The sequence below is a fragment of the Solenopsis invicta genome, chromosome 10 (genome assembly GCF_016802725.1).
Source record: "Solenopsis invicta isolate M01_SB chromosome 10, UNIL_Sinv_3.0, whole genome shotgun sequence".
In the NCBI taxonomy this organism is placed as follows: Eukaryota; Metazoa; Arthropoda; class Insecta; order Hymenoptera; family Formicidae; genus Solenopsis; species Solenopsis invicta.
Window position 1 is genome coordinate 3,658,552 of NC_052673.1, and position 18,188 is coordinate 3,676,739.

At 35.6% G+C, this 18,188-nt stretch overlaps 1 protein-coding gene across 1 annotated transcript in view; it reads left to right on the forward strand.

Moving 5' to 3' along the window:
* Nucleotides 1-18,188, forward strand: part of LOC105203006 — a 55,833-nt gene that overhangs the window by 8,699 nt on the left and 28,946 nt on the right. The window contains exon 2 of the mRNA XM_026141068.2: nt 1,413-1,509. Coding sequence (XP_025996853.1) covers nt 1,413-1,509 — 97 coding nt within the window. The remainder of the gene's footprint in view (nt 1-1,412; nt 1,510-18,188) is intronic.

Here is an 18,188-nt window from a genome sequence, read left to right on the forward strand (position 1 = left end):
TAAAATAAATCTTGTCACTATTATAAAGTATTTTTTAAGTCATTCAACTTTGAATCAGAATGTTTTCTTTATTTCTTATAGTTTCGATAATTTGGTTTCAAAAGATTAGTTTCAAAAGAAAAATACCGATTTTCTTCAAAAGGGTGTTTTGCCTCTTAAAAGTGAAAATGCGCACGTATAAAAAATACGTGTCTCTTATTTTAATCTATACTATTATACAACATATTAAAAACTCGTCAAAATCGGAAAACGCGCGCGTATAACACTTCAGTGCCTTTCCTTGTAAGTATAATTAAAAGTTTAGTGATAACAATTTGTATTTGTAAATTAGTAACAAATATGAGCAACAAATATGTTTTAGAATTTTTATAATTTACAAGTTTATTAATTTAATTAAATAAAAATCATAGAAATGTAATAGGAGTAATGTACGAGTACGTGTGCATTATATGTACAATAAACAAAACAGTGAACAAAATATAATAAATATAAGTACATTTCCATAATCACAATTTATTTAAATTAGTAAATTTATGGTACTCATATAAAGTGAGTATTTATACCTGTATGTTTATTTTTGTTGAGTACTTTCTAAGTTGTGAAACTTAAAGGCTACAGTGTATTATAACTTTCAAGCATCATAACTCGGAATGTACTTAACGAAAATAAACTTATTTATAGTGTTTTAAAAAGTTTTTGAAATCGACTACAAAAAATGCAATAAAAAATATAGAATGTTAGAGAAGTATCGATACCTTTTCATTAGGGAACTATCGATATACTATTCTAACATTATATATTTTGTTGCATTTTTTTGTAGTTGATTTCGAGAACTTTTCAAAACACTATAAATAAGTTTTATTTTCGTTAAGTACTTTTCGAGTGACGCTTGAAAGTTACAATACACTGTAGCTTTCAAACCTCACAATTCGAAAAGTACTCAACGAAAATAAACTTTTTGTACGATTTTGGAAAGCTTTTGACACCAATTATTAGATTCTGGAATCAAAAATAGCGTGTTCCATTTAAAAAAGTTGTGATTTTGATGTGATCTTGGCGACGCCATTCAAGGTCAAACTAATAAGCTCAATAAATAGATCTTTTAAAAATCCTACACTAACTTTTGTCTGTACAAATTTTTGACTAGACCTAATCCTGCGAAGTTAAAAGGGCGTACAGGTGATCTGAAACACCCTGTATATATATAAGAAATAGAAGATATACATTTAAGATAGTTTATGATAATATTTTGTCAAAATTTTTTTTTAATAATACGATATAAATGATATAAATAAGTTACATATTTCATGCAATGTAATTACTTTACATTATTGTAACTACTAGTAAATTAAATATTAATTATAAATATTAATAGAGTACAATGTAAAATAACTGCATTATGTACATTTTAGGTAGTTGCAAATGAGATTGTAGAAGAGATGGCAAAGAAATTCGAGACCGATTCAGCAACAGTACAGAAATGTCTGGATGACACTGGAATTACGATGGGTAAAATATATAAAATTACATAAATCTATTTATAAATAAATATACAGGAAGGAAGGAGGGGTAAAACATTTCTGTTGAATTAGCTATGGTCTGAGAGTCGATGAGAGAAAAGTGAACGAGATATATTGCAAGAAAAGGTTTAATGAGTGTCGTTACAAGTACTGTTCTTAGCGCGCGAAAGAACACGAGCCAGCGAAAGCGAAGTAGGAGAGGGTGGTCGTAAAGCCACGCAGTTGAATCCGGAGATGGCGCCAATAAATTTCGCGGGAAATACACAAAGTTCGATTACATATTTTAACACTCCCTCCCTTTGAGTGATTTCACGCGTACATTCTAACTTATGAAAGATACAAGGTATTCGAAACGCATTTTTGGTACCGCTTTAGTTAATAAATCGGCCTTCTGTGAATCGCTCGGAACATAACTTACTTCAATCTCATTGTTTTGAAATTTCTCACGGATAAAATGATGTTTCACATCAATGTGCTTAGTTCGGCAATGAAATTCAGGGTTATGCACCAATCGAATCGCACTCTGGTTGTCTACATAGATTATAGTTGCGGAATTACATTTATGATTAATATCATGCAATAATTTGCGAAGCCAAATACACTCCTTGGCTGCGGCGCAGGCTGCGACGTATTCTGATTCTGTCGTGCTAAGAGTTACAAGCTTCTGCCGTTGAGATGACCAAGTGATTGGACCACCTGCGAGTTGGAATAAATAACCAGTAGTTGATCTTCTGGTTTCACAGTCAGCAGCAAAATCTGCATCTGAAAAGCCTACTAATTCCAAGGCACTCCCGTCGCTTTTATAAACTATTCCTTTTCTAATCGTACCTTTAAGGTATTTTAAAATTCGCTTGACGAGACTAACATGAATATTGCTATAATTATTAAAATAACGACTCGCGACATTTACTGCGAACGCAATATCTGGACGACTGACCGTGGCGAGAAACATCAGCGAGCCAACAGCTTCATTATAGGGAAAATTAGAGACGTTTCCGTCATCACTCGAGTTAAAGTCAAATCCATTTTCGATCGGCGTACTGACGGGTTTCGCCTCAGCCATATTAAATTTGTAAAGAAGTCTTTCAGCATACAAACTCTGATGAATGAACGTTGTTCTATTTTTACAATCGCGATCAACCTGAACTCCAGCAAACATTTTACTGTCGCACAATTTAATCTCGAACTTATCTGAATAATCTCGAATAATTGAGTTTAATGATTCCTTTGATTCTGAGAACACAAGTCCATCATCTACATACAAAACTACATAGGTAAGAGAACCATTAATCGAACCAATGTAAACACACTGATCTGCAGCAGATTGAGTAAAGTTGTAATCTTTAAGAAACGCGTCAAATTTTAAATTCCAACAACGAGAGGCTTGTTTTAATCCGTACAAAGATTTAACTAATTTACAAACTTTACCTCTAATATTTGAGATCTGAACACCCTCAGGAATATCCATGAATATTTCCTCGCTCAAATCGCCATTCAAAAAGGCGGTCTTCACGTCAAATTGCTGCATTTTGAGATTTTTCTCTGTTGCTATGGCCAGAAGAGTTCTAATCGAGTCATAGCGGACGACTGGAGAAAAAGTTTCAGTAAAATCTACGCCCTTCGTTTGCGTAAATCCTTTGGCACAAAGGCGTGCCTTGAAGCGTTCGATTTCTCCGGATGATGACTGTTTAACCTTGAAAATCTATTTGGCACCGATGGTTTTCTTCCCTGGAGGCAAAGTAATAACTTCCCAAGTACCATTCTTCTTATGCGCTGCCAATTCTTCGTTAATGGCACATTTCCATTCCTCAGCGTGTGTGCCATGGATAGCATCTTCATACGACTTTGGTTCGTCAAACTGAAGAAAATTTGCCTCGTATCTATCAGGTTTGCGAATAGACTGTCGATCTCGTAGAATTCGTTGTGTGGCTTCGTTGCGTGTTGGTTCTTCGATGTTGCTTCTATCACCGTTTTCTTGATTCTGCTTTTGTTCATTATTTTCTTGAACTTCGTTTGGGATGTCCTGTGTTGGCAAATCCTTTGATAGATTCTCCAGACCAATCTCGAGGCAAACTGACTTTGACGATGCCATTTCTCTCGAAGGACATTCATTAAATATAACATCTCGACTGACGGTGATTCGTTTGTTTGACGGATCATAAAGGCGATAATTGGACGATTCGCCTTGATATCCGACTAGCATTAACTTCCTGGCCTTCGGATCCAGTTTCTGTCTGTGAACTTTTGGGATATGAATAAAGGCATTACTTCCAAAGATCCTGACGTGAGACAAGTCAGGTTTTTTGTTGGTCCAGATTTCATAAGGCGTAGAATCTTTCGTCTTGCTGCAGACACTGCGATTGAGAACATAGACAGCCGTATTAATGGCCTCAGCCCAGAGAAACATTGGCAAATTTTTAGCGTGTAGCATCGCTCTTGCACTCTCCACGAGAGTACGATTGTCTCTTTCGGATTTGCCATTTTGTTCAGGTGAGTACGGGGCTGTTGTTTCCAGAGAAATGCCCTTTTTGACGAGATAATTGGACATCTCCTTATTGCAGTACTCTCTTCCGTTATCCACACGCAGACGCTTCACCGAATGACCAAATCTATTCTGTATTGATTTTTCAAACTCCTTAAATTTATCGAAGACGTCAGCCTTGTGTTTGATAAAATGAACTACACGGTAATTAGAAAAATCATCCTTGAACAAGACGTAGAATCTGGCTCCTCCTAGTGAATCCAGTTGAAAAGGACCACATACATCGCTGTGAATGAGGTCGCCGATTTTCATTGTTTGAGTTCGGTCCGTGTTTCGAAAGGGTTTTCGATGCATTTTGCCATATTGACAATCTTCACAGAAGAAGTCCGACTTGTTTGACAAATCAAGGCCTGCCACTAATCCCTTTCGTGCCATTTCGCTGATATAATTTTTGTTGAGGTGCCCTAATCTTTCATGCCACGTTTGGAATGACGCGACGTTAGCTTCATGGAGCATCGTCTTCATAAATAACCTGTAAAGTTGATTTTCTTGTTTAATACCTCCGACAATGTACTCACCGTCTCGACTAATTGTGACGACATCATCGTGAAATGTGACTGTCAACTTTTTCTTAGTACAATAGCCAACGGAAATCAAGTTCCTTCCGAAATTAGGAACATAAAGGACATCCTCCAACTTGACGTCCAGCCATCTTCCTGACACCAATCTCTTTGCAGCAATCGTCCCGGATCCTAGAACCTTACATTTGGCTTCGTTACCCAATACTATATCTTCTCCTGACGAGGGATGAAATTCCGAGAACCATTCTCTTCGAAAGCTGATATGCTTGGAGGCTCCACTGTCCGCATACCATATATTATCTTTGTCGTACAATAGGATTTCGGAGATCTCCTTTGAGTGAGCACTTACAGACTCTGACGTAGTTGTATCGGCGGTGCTCTGAGTTACTACGAGTGCAACAGTCTCCAATTTGCCAGATTTCTCTTGATCTTTCTTCTTTCTGTTGCGACAGTCCTTAATCATGTGGCCTAACTTATGACAATAGAAGCATTCGACTTTCTTTACTGTAGAACCTCTAATTGCGTTGCTTATTTCAGGCTTTTTCTGCAAATTACTTTCAGATTTTGACTGATTAGTTTTCAAAGAAACAGCAGCTAACGCATTTGTCATTTCATCTAGAGGATAAACGAGCTTCTTCTTTAAGTAATCTCTCACGCAAATATTCAAGAGTCGGATCAACACTATCCCAGGCCGTAACTAAATAACTATATTTTGAAGGTAAGCTTCCTAATATCTTGGCCATGATTGCTACATCTGAGATTGTTTCGCCAAGATCTTTCAGATGTCTTGCCATATTTTCTATTTTAGCAATATTTTGTGATATCGACATGTTATGTTCCATTCTATATGCATGGAATCTTTGCGTGAGGATTAATTTATTTGTTTCTGAGGTTTGTTCGTGTACTGACCTTAATTTAGCCCACATTTCAGTCGCAGTATTGCACGTAATTAACGTTTCGAGTTCAGATTCTTCCAACGAAGTAGATATTATGAACATGGCCTTTGCATTTGACTTCTTCCAGGCATCTCTCTCAGCAACGGCTTCGGGTTCCACCTTTGTACCATCCACGATTTCCATTAGATCATTCGCTACTAATACTGCCTTCATTTGGAACTTCCAGGATTGATAATTTTTCCCGTCGAATTTGGTTATGTTCTTCGAATAAAAGTTTTCCGTCATTTTTGCAGGTTATTCGCAATCGATTCTGAAACCTTGCAACTCGAAAAAGAAACTGTTTCTTTTGGCTTGTTACCGAGACGTGAAAGACTTTACGAGACCACGCGGTCGTTCGTTACGCTTCCTTCCTACCTTAGGTTAGGTTGCCACGAGCACGCTCGACACAACGACAAACTTACGCTTTTCTTCTTTAGAACGATCAGACCCCAATTACGAGATGTCTGGGCCCATAACCTGTTGAATTAGCTATGGTCTGAGAGTCGATGAGAGAAAAGTGAACGAGATATATTGCAAGAAAAGGTTTAATGAGTGTCGTTACAAGTACTGTTCTTAGCGCGCGAAAGAACACGAGCCAGCGAAAGCGAAGTAGGAGAGGGTGGTCGTAAAGCCACGCAGTTGAGTCCGGAGATGGCGCCAATAAATTTCGCGGGAAATACACAAAGTTCGATTACATATTTTAACAATTTCGTTATTTTTTTGAATAATTCACGAAAACATTAGTGCGATACAATTCTTATCAACACCAGTTTGCTAGCCATAGAGTTTTTCCAGTCACTCTATAGATTAAGTTCATCGGATACAATGGCTATTCCGCGTGAAGCGGATTAGCTATTTCTCAACAATTTTTAAAATTTTGCACATTTGTAGTACTCTTGGAGATAATATTTTGTGGTAAGGAATGTTTTTTAACTGTAAAATTAATCAAGATATAAGCTGTAACGACCTGTGTTTCTAAATTTTCTGAACACGGAGCAGCTCGGTATCGCCAGGGCTCAAAGGAAAGTCGCGGATAAATTAAACAGAGATCTGTGATTTAATGCTAGCGATTTATTCGGCTTTGTGCAACAGTGATTTAGACATGCGAATTACGTTTGACAAATTACAAAACGGGGACAAGAATTAATTTGACATCGATTGACGCGAGAATTTTACAACAGTGATTACATCAAAAGACCCCGCACAATTTATATGAAAAGAACAGTGATTTGCTTGAATTTTTTATATGTTGTAGTACTTGCATTCCTAGTAAAAAACCTTAATTTTTAGAACATTTCTATGTCTAGTTTCGGAATTAAAAATATTTGAAGGTGTCTTTCATGACATTGGCTCATATGAATATGTATGCGTACGAATGGCTCTATATTACAATGCTATCTTTAGCGGATATCTGGAAAAGTATCGGAATTTTTCTGTACATATTTGCAAGCACCGTGGCTTGTGTTCATGTTTCGGATACCGGTTTCGTGACACGGTTGCAGTGCGCGGGTTGGTGAGGCGCGCAGACGGCGCGCTGTCGAATTCTACGAATTCGCGGACGCGAGACAATACGCCATTGGGTCTCTAAATATGACAGGTGTTCGCGATGAGAATTCCCTTGCCCGGTGCACAAGTAAGCAGTCAGAGTTTTCCGACAGATGAAACTACGACGACTGCACCGAGATCGTTGGGTGGAGGTAAGAGAGCGCTCTATCCCCATTTCTTGCAGTTGTCGTCGGGAAATCAGAATTTCAGGCCAGCGGTTAAGAGCGTTCGATAGTAACAAGAGAACACTTTACTTTGAATCTGTCTCTTAGGTCTGGCTTCGGAGAAGATCTCTGTTGGGGATCGGTCTCTTTTATATTGAGATCTCGGAGTGTCGGGGATGCTCGGATTGGAGTTTCTAGCTGGTCCAGCATCCCCACTGCTCCGAGATTAGTTTGCTCCCGCGCTCGCTCACAATCACGCGTTTGGATCGTACCAGCGCCAGGGGGTTTCGCGGTATTGCGCATGCACGACAACGACGATTTCACGCGTTTGAACGGTAACGTAGGACAAATTATTGGCGCTTAGGTGCCTGTTAAGCCGTAATCACACTACAAGTTGTGAGCTCGGTTGCAGTTGGGGTTACTGTTGAGTGTTGGAAATCAATCAATCAGAGAGAAGCAGTTTGTCGGTTAAATTGCGGGTTACAATTTAGACCCAAGTCTATTTTTTAAGCTTGAGGTTGTAACAATAGCCAATAAGATTGCGAGAACCACAAGTCTCAATTATAACCTAACTTAACTGCGTACTGCTTTGTCTGCTTCGCACGTTATATAACCTAATCATCTTGTGGTTCTGCTTTGTTTACGTGCCGGCTTGGTTAATCAAGAATTATTGCCTATAGTGTGATTGATCAACGTTAAAAAAAAAACTGTGTACCGTTACTCCAATCGTAACCGAGCTCGCAACCTGTATGTAATGTGATTGATCAACCTTAAACTGTTAACCGTAACCCCAACTGCAACCTGTAGTGTGATTACGCCTTTAGGCTGTGCAGCTAATGTTAAGTATTAGACCGGACAGCGGGGCAGATGGTGGCATTAAGGGAGAACGATGCACAGGCGCATTGTTACAAAGCAATTACAAATTAGTATTTTGTTAAAAATTAATAACTCTGTTGCTAATAACAACTCAATTCCTTTTTTTTTAAGTTTCGCGAAAAATATTCTAATTAACGAGAAAAATATAAATATTGCAAAAAATGTTTCTTTTCAGTGTTCATTTAATAATAAACTTTTTAATAATTTTTTGAACAATCTGGGAGAGAATCAAAAAATTTGGAAAAATAATTTTTATATACTTTAAGTTTTCCTACAACTTAAAAAGATTTTAAAGGAGTGTTTTGCGTCATTTTCGAGAAATTTGTTATGTTATCGATGCGTGAAAATCTTCTCGACTATCAACACTGCGCGTGGTAGGTACGCATGGCACGGCGTTGTGGTATTACCGGACATAAAACAGACAACAGCGTATAGGATTTAGCAAAGTTTTTCTTTTGCTATTAATAGTTATTCATAATAACTTGCAAATTTTGCAAGTTATTATGAATTATCTAATGTATATTATGTATACTTTAATTAATAATTAATGAAATAGTAGGTATAAAAATATTAACAAAGAGATGGCAAGAACTGTAAAATGCCAAATAAGACAAGTCATAATTCATTCGAAAGGATATTAAGTACATATACTAAAAGTGTAAAAGGATTAGCGTAAGTGAACTTTAGTTTCCATGGAAATTGCAGTTAAAGTTTAGCATTGGGATGTTTGTATGTTAAGTACTAGAATCTTCAGTCAGCACCCAAGAGAGCGTCGTGGCTGAGAAGATTAACAATAAGTGTTAGCGTTACATTTTTCTCTCCGGACTGGGTTCGAATCTCCGCAGCATCAATTTTTTTTAAGTTTTTGCTATTATATTTTACAATTGCATTATTTTTATTATTTTTTAAAGCAAAAATATTGTACTTACATATAATAATAAAATGAAACAACTTTTTTATTAATAAAATTATTTTATTTTATTTTATTCGGGGGGAGCTTTTCCTTCGAATTTTTATAGCAAAAAATGTTTTTATAAAAAAATATCAATTGTTTATAAAATGTTCGTGGTGTGCGACTTATTTATATTTAAAGTGTTTTTACTTCGATTTTCACCTACGATATTGTACAGCAATGTGTGAGTTTTATAATAAATAACTGTATTAATTAAAACATTTAAAACATGGTAAGTCGCACACTACGAACATTTTATAAACAATTAATCTTTTTTACAAAAATATTTTATGCTGTAAAGATTTGGAGGAAAACACATTTATTAACATTATAAGATATTTTGCGTTTGCACGTTAGTTTTGATGCGTACCAAGTAAATTGAATCATGTTTTCAAATTGCGGAGCACATAATAAATTATGTGTTAGAGATTGAATTCATACAGCTTTATATCGCGAATTCAATTCTGTCTTTCGCCACATACAAAAACATCTGGGCAGTTTTGAATTTGTTTTATAATGATTTTTACTTGTTTATTAAAATAGACATCGCAAGGCTGATAGATCGGAGTGCATTTTGGCGACATAATTTATAAATTACACGTTGGCTTATGTTCGTCATCTTGAAAAATTTTATTGTACATATAAATATCTTTTTGTACCCCCTAATAATCACCGACAAATAAAAATGGATTGTTACCCACATAAAGTTTTATTACATTTTAAAAATAATGTTTATATAAATATGAATTTAGTTTTCCTAATTTTAAACATACAACAATAACTTTTTATACAAAATTGTAGAAGATCGTTGAGTTCTTTCTAAACGCATACTCCGAACATTTCATTTGGTTTTTTTAAACAAACAAATAATTTATTTAATAATTTTTTCAACTTTATTAGAAAATATTGAGCTGTATACAAGGTGCGGCTAATAACGAGACTGACGCTCTAAAACATTTTATTTAGATTTTTTACATATTTACTTATTATCACTTTCAATATATACTCCTTCTTTATCCCTACAACGCTCTATACAAATCTGCCATTGTTTGAAACAGTGCTGGAAGTCTTCTTCTGTCAACACCTTCAGGACGCATGCCACTTTCTCTTTCACAGCTTCAACGGACTCAAATCTTGTTCCTTATAATACAGATTTCAACTTAGGAAACAGATAAAAGTCACACGGAGCAAGATCCGGCAAAAAAGGCGAATGGTCTAACATTAGGATACTGTACTTGGCTAGAAACCTCTTGACAGACAGTGCGGTATGAGCCGACGCATTGTCTTGATGGAGAACCCAGGACTTGTCCTTTCACAATTCGGGTTGTTTTTTCTTTATTCTTTTACGGAGTTCAACAAGAACGTGAAAGTAGTAATGTCGATTAATATTTTGACCTTCAGGAACCCAGTGAAGGTACACAATCCCATGAATATTGAAAAAAACAATCATCATTGCTTTGAATTTTGATTTGCTTATTTGAACTTTTTTGGTTCTCGGTGAAGTTGGGCTCTTCCAGTGCATTCATTGCCATACACTTCTTTCAATAAATTATAAGTTTCAGTAACGGTTTTTCCAAGTTTCATGTAAAATTTCACAATAATTCATTGCTCTATTGTTACACTTAATATTTTTCCATCGAAACAAAAGAACAACTCTAATGCGAACAAAGACTACGGCTATACGGATTTGTTTACAGAAGTGAGGGATACTGCATTCAAACGAGAAGGCTTTACGCTAAACAGCTGTCGGTTGTTGGCGTTTGGCGCATGCGTACTTTTTCTGTAGCAGTGTCAGTCTCTTTTTTTAATAGCCACACCTCGTAAGAATGTGTTATTTTATTTAAATCCAATATAGAGATCTCAACAATCTTTTCTCCATTATACATATACGTTCTTTTAACATTTACTCGGTATTCGCAACCGTATGTTACAATTACTGATTAAGGTATATTTTAATGTATATTAAATAATGTAAAATTTGCAAGTTATTATTAATAATTATTAATAGCAAAAAAGAAACTTTACTAAATCTTACACGCTGTCGTCTGTTTTGTGTCAGTAACAATACAACACCGCGCCACTCGCATTTGTCATACTGAGAGTCGAGAAGATTTTCACACATCGATAACTTAAAAAATTTTTTCTCGATGCAAAACACTCTTTTGAAAATTTTTTCTAAGTTGTAAAAAAACATAAAGTAAAAATTATTTTTTCAGATTTTTTATTTCTCTCCCGGATTGTTTAAAAAAATAATTAAAAAGCTTATTATATTAAATAAACACTAAAGAAAAAAAATGTTTTTAAAATATTTATATTGTTCTCATAAACAAGAATATTTTCCCCGAAAATTAAAAAAAATTGAGCTATCTTGATTAACAACAGAGTTATGAATTTTGAAACAAAATGTTAATCAAATTTGTAATTGTTTTTATTTCGATTAATTTTGCAAATGAAAAAGCTTTTCTGCATAAAATTTTATCTTCCAAAGTATTACAAATGTGTAAAATTTTAAAAATTTCTGAGAGATGGCTGATCCGCTTTATGCTAAATAGCCCATAGAATAAACGTAATTTACAATGTAACAAAGAGCGAGAAAAGGATGCGTTTATGAGATAGCAGGGGGATCGTCCAATACTAACGACAAAGAGATGTGCTTGCTGACTCAAACTAAAACTTTACGAAGCGTAGATTTAATTTAATTTATTTACATAATATTAGAATTCTTGGAAGATATTCGTTATTCAAAGCTTCATTAGTTTTTATCAGCCTCTTCAGAATGACATACATTGACAGAAAAATACATTAATTTCTTTTGGCACCACAACGTTTCAAGATGTTACTTCGAAGTTAGTAAATCATTAACGACTCAATCGTTTATTAGATTGATGATGGCTAGATATTTTTTGGAAATTTCTGTTATTTTGTGTACATTGAGGATGACTCTCAAGTAAATTGACACGTTCATTTAATTAGATTAATGATGAATAAAGATTACTAATTAATTGTGCCTTGCGCATATCTACGCTTTCATTTGTCTTTCTACGATTCTCCTGTAGTTTAAATTCTGAGTCTTTGATTCAAGTGCATATTGTGTTTAGAAAATACATAATTTTTTCAAATAATCTTTTTGGCTTAAAGAATGACTTTTTAAAATAATTTTTTGCTGCGAGTAAGCATTATGTAACGTCCACTAGGTTGCAAGAGCGGTTTTACACGCAATGCAAGTGGCTCACGATTATCATACGATCCCTCTCATTATACAGTATAACCTTATTCTTATGTTGAATTCATACATACATTACGACACACATTAAATCGATTGCATTATTTGTACGCCACATTCAAAACCTTCACACAAGCTAGACTAAAATTAAGAAATTAGTATTTAACTTCCCAGTAAACATTGGATATTCTATGTATATACGAGGTCTGTTAGAAAAGTATTCGACCTTATTTTTTTTTTTAGAAAACCTGATGGATTTAAATCAAGCGCGCTTGCAGGAGCCGACCTCAAACCTTCGTGGACATGCGTGAATTTTTTCACACCTGTTGATAGCGTCAGTCGCTGACAAGCAGCGTTTGAGTGAGATTATGTGTGGTGCTCTCGTCACAGAAACGTAAAGAAACGTACGTTAGCTGTGGTCGTACCTGAAAAGATATCTGAGATCAAGTAGCCTTCGCAATTGCATCGAAACCTAAAAATCGACGCTGCAACGAGAGCACTACACATAATCTCACTCAAACGCTGCTTGCCAGCGATTGACGCTATCGACAGGTGGGAAAAAATTCACGCGTGCCTACAAAGGTTCAAGGTCGGCTCGTGCAAGCGCGCTTGATTCAAATCCATCTAGTTTTCGCAAAAAAATAAGGTCAAATACTTTTCTAACAGACCTCGTATGTAATGTTCGTAATGTAAAAAAAATATCCTGTATTTGTCATGTACATACATAGAATATTTATAAATGTATATACAGGGTGTCAGGTAACTATCGCCCCTGGTTTTGTGGATTGATAGATCAAGTAAAACTGAGCAAAAAAGTCTTTTACCATTTTTTAATATTTGCCATAGTTAACGAAATAAAAATTACTAAAGTCTGCAAATAAGCGCGTATCAGCGCGCGCAAGGACCGCCCGCCGGTCGCCGAGACGTAGGCAGCCACGGCTGTAGGTGCGGCGCGGTGAGGAGGGAAAAGCAGCAATAGCTACGCCCCCGAGTTACTGCTGCTTTTCCCTCCTCACGGCGCCGCGCCTACAGCTGCAGCTGCCTACGTCTCGACGACTGGCGGGCGGTCCTTGCGCGCGCTGATACGCGCTTATTCGCAGACTTTATTAATTTTTATTTTGTTAACTATGGCAAATATTAAAAAATGGTACAGGACTCAGTTTTACTTGATCTATCAATCCACAAAACCAGGGGCGGTAGTTACCTGACACCCTGTATATTTATAAATATTCATAAAATATCGTATGGATATACATGGTATGCATATTCATTCAAAATGATAATTGGAATATATATATTATATACGTCATGTATTAATAAAATTGGATCTTGCCTTTACAAATCCTTGTTGAATTTAAATGTAAAAGCCAATCGTAATAATTAAGGAATCTGTTTTTTTTTTCACTGAACGCAGCCATGATGATCGAAAAAAGAGCAGTACAAGAAAACAAATTTTATATATGCAAATTTGTAATAATAATTTAATTTAAGATTGGATTGCCATTTCTTTTTATTTTAACTCACATTAAAGCCCATGACCAGACTTGCAAAAATAGCTAAAAAGTAATAATCGGAAATCGGATCGGAACGTAAAAAAACATTATTGACATAAAAAGCATATGGCAAAAAATTAATTTTGCAACTAATTTGTTTATAATAGCTATAACAATTAAAAAAGCGTCATATATGTTTCTTTAATAATTTTTCCCGCAGAATGGATTGGTGTAATCAGCAATTCCTCTACAGTCCATTTTTAATAATTTGTTTATAACAATTAGTTGCAAAATTTATTTTTGCAACATGTTTTTTACGTCAATAATGTCTTTTCTTACTCTAGTATTATTTTCAATTGTTATTTTTTTACTATCTTTACTAGTTTAATTATGGGCAAGAACAGGTTTAATTATTTATATAGTTTATTTTAAAAATATCTGAAGCTAAATAATCAAAGAGCTAGTGAGAGTGTTTGCGCGGTACTCAACACGCCAGTTTCTTTTTGTTCAAATCAGTTTTACTTCAAATATAACTTTTTATTCATATAAGTGTATACAATCTTACAAGTGTACGCTTAGCTCAGTATTAGGATACTAGGTTATCGTACCGAAGATCTTAGGTTCGAATCCCGCTGGCGTCGATGCGTTTCGAAAATTTATTAAATAATACGTAATTGTAATTAGTAAAATAGAATCTTATATGCGAAACAGTGAATACAGATTAAGCTATAAGAATAATAAGATGTTAAAAAAAATTTTTTTTTTATATTTAATAACTGAATATATATAGAATATACTTCAAATGTACAATGAATATACATAGAATGTACATTTGGAATGTACATACATATGCCCGCGAATAATAAAATTTAATGCAAATTAGATTACTTAAATGTGCATTTGCAAGTTAAAAGTAGCACTTTTAAAACGCAGAAGAAGGAAAGGCAGGGGAGAGAGAGACAGAGAGAGAGTGCGTGAGTGAGTGAATGAGTGAGAGAGAGAGAGAGAGAGAAACAGAGACAGAGAGAGATTGATTGATTGATTGATTGATTGAGCGTTTATTTCTGTCCTAGGGCAAGCCCTCTAAGGACAAACAGATAAGCAGAGCAAGAAAAAGTACAAATGTTCACTATAATAACTAATTATAGAAAAGGTACCGAAATACAGCAAAGAAAATTGAAGTCTTACAAACTAATAACGCAGTGGAAGTACAGATAAAGAGAAATACAAAATAAAACAGAAACTAGCCTACGCAGAGATAGACAGCAAAAGTATAAATAATATTATGGTATGTAAGCAAATTAAAAATAAGATATACAGAGCAAAAATTAAAAGTAATGGCAACGAAAGCGAAATAGAATTATACTTTTACTGACTGCTCAACTAAACAAAGAAAGCTATACAAGCGCAGAGAAAAGAAGAGAAGATAAAATAAGATAAGAGTAGTATTGCAGTATATAAGTAGGCATAGAAACTGCTTGATATTGTCAAGTGAACACGTGTTGTGTGATCGTAACGTAAACACGTGTTTCTTCGAATAATTTTAATGCATCAAATAATTGTAGTGTTTAGAGTAATGATTAATAATAATTAATAAAGTTAATCGATCGGTTCGTCGCGTAGTTCCGCGTTTATCGATCAAATGCAGAGTAAATAGTGTAAATGTGGTGAAATGTGGTAAAACAACTTCGAAGAATAGACATGGATAAATTTAAATTGAATTGTCGCATCGTGGAAACAATAAGCTGATCGCCGTGTGCATGAGTAAACGTGCTTAAACTTGTTGAAAGCCTCCTCCACCCCCCCCCCGTTCCCCCTCTCTCTGTCTCTCTCTTTCTCTCTCTCTCTCTCTCTCTCTCTCTCTCTCTCTCTCTCTCTCACACACACACACACACACACACACTCACTCACTCACTCACTCTCTCTCTGTCTCTCTCTCCCCTGCCTTTCCTTCTTGTGCGTTTTAAAAGTGCTACTTTTAACTTGCAAGTGCACATTTAAGTAATCTAATTTGCATTTAATTTTTTTATTCGCGGGCGTATGTACATTCATTATAATGTAAACTTGAAGACTTCACGGTCATCCCGATATTTGACGGTTGGATGACAAATCGAAATTTGACAAGTTAAATGTAACATAATTAAAGTGACAGAGAGAGAGAAAGAGAGAGAGAGAGAGAGAGAGAGAGAGAGAAAATTTAAGTAGGAATGTGCTGTCCATGTACATTTATCAGTTATTTGAGCGCAGGAGGTGCCCCACGGAAACACCCGCGTATAACATTGAGTCGCGCCGCCCCTGTCTACTACTTGTATCCGACTCGTCATATGCTAACTAATTCTTATTGTAACTTGAAAACTAAGCTCCGGACAAATTTTTGCAAAAAGAAAAATCGTCTCAGAATTTGATTACGAATATGTCAGCTTCGGGTTATTTTAAGTCACCCTGTAGATCGTATATTTTCTGCAATAAGGGAAACCAAGGCTAAACACCTTATATTTTAGAATTTTAATGCTACAACTTTTCAGATAATTAATTGTTGTAATTACCTATACAATTTTGATAGAGATAACCTTTCTCTATATGTTAATGTCTATTATGATCCTGTTGATCATACGTTTTATTTTATAATAACCAAAATTTAAACGTACAACAACGTGGCCATTTTGCCCCAATACCGGGGTCAATTAGTTAGTAGGGTCTAGGCTTGGTTTTTCATTATCTAATTAACTAATGGTTAAATTTTACTTGATGTTTTATTCAATGGACTTCATCCATGATGATGCCATAGGTGAAGCTTATTGGCTAAAACTTAAATTTAAGTTTAACCACAAGTTATCTAGATAATAAAAAACTGGGTTCTAATAGCGTGGGACAAGAAGGCTTTGTATAAAATGCATGTATAATAGTCAATACCAAGGCGTGATGTAGAGTTGTACTAAGCGCCATGGCGTACGGTGCTTATCATTAACTTTTAAACACACCGATCCTGTAAAATACGGAAACACATTTTTGGGTCTGGGAGACTTTTTCAACTTTGAGAAGCTATAATTTTGATTACAATCAATATTTTTCTACAATTTGTGGTGTTTGCACAGTAAAAATGTTTTATTAAAAAAATAAAATACAAGGTGTCAGGACAGGAGCCTTTCCGCATAAGCTGCGAATGAAGACTGAGGATCCACGGGTTCGCACTTAGGTCCGTGACTCGCTCGGAAAAGAGTTTCTGGTCGTAAAAAATCTCGGACTGCTCGGAGCCAGTCTTGGAAGTTGTCCACAACCGTTTCCTCTTTTATTGCTATCAGATGCTCTCTCATTGCTATCACATTGCGCACTTGGTAACAATGCAAAAAATGCCTTGCTTGGCCACAACGGAAAATATATATAAGCCTACAGTTCGGCCATTCTGACATTTTGACCGTCCCGATCGAACAGTTACAAATATCGCATCAAACATAAAATTCTTGTAACTACTGGTACACGAACGCTGAAAAATTAAGATTACACTAGAATAAATCGCACACATACACACATTATACGCCATGGATATACGGGCGCATTTGGTCTGGCGCTACGACACTAGTGTAAGGACGTTGGGTCAATTGAAATCCATCAATGTGTGTTATCACATTGCGTCTATAATTGAGGACTTTTTTTTAACGACATACGGTCCTTGATTTTGGTAACAGCTAACAGTAACTTTTTGTTTAGACCAGGTACCGTCTCTATGTTCCGAATCTCGACATAGTCTCCAACTATATACTCACGAGGAGCTTTCCGTCGCAAATTGTAACACTTTTCATTTTGGAGTTGTAATTCCTTGATGTTCGCATGTGCTTTATTTCGGATTTCTTTGAGATCACGATTTACATCTAAATCGAGTATTTCTCGCAGTGCATCGTTGGGCTTTCCCTTTTTGATTCACTCCGAATAATAAACGCGAAGGGGTTTTGTCTATTGCTCGATAAATAGTATTGTTTGAAAAGTATTCAACCTCGTTTATAACTTGGTCCCATTTAGAGGGAGTTTCACTTAGCTCGGCTAACATAGGTATTATAATTCTATTGAAACGCTCTACCTGACCGTTAGCCTTCGGTGTGCTCACGGCAACAAGTACATGCTCGATTTTTTTTTGTCTTTCAGGAATTCTTTAAACGCGTCAGATGTGAAACATGTACCTCGGAGATCAGACGTTTCGGCTTACTATATGCCCGAAAATATTCTCGCAAACATTTTATTGTTTCCTCCGTAGTAGTCGACTTACAAGGATAAATTCTAGTAAATTTTGCGAACGCGCGACTAGCGCGTGTCGGTATTCTCTTCCAGTTTTCTCTAACGGACCGATATAATCTACATGTATCAAACGGTCTTAAACGGTAAATTTTCTTTCAGAATATTATGCAAAAATCCTTCCGTTTTA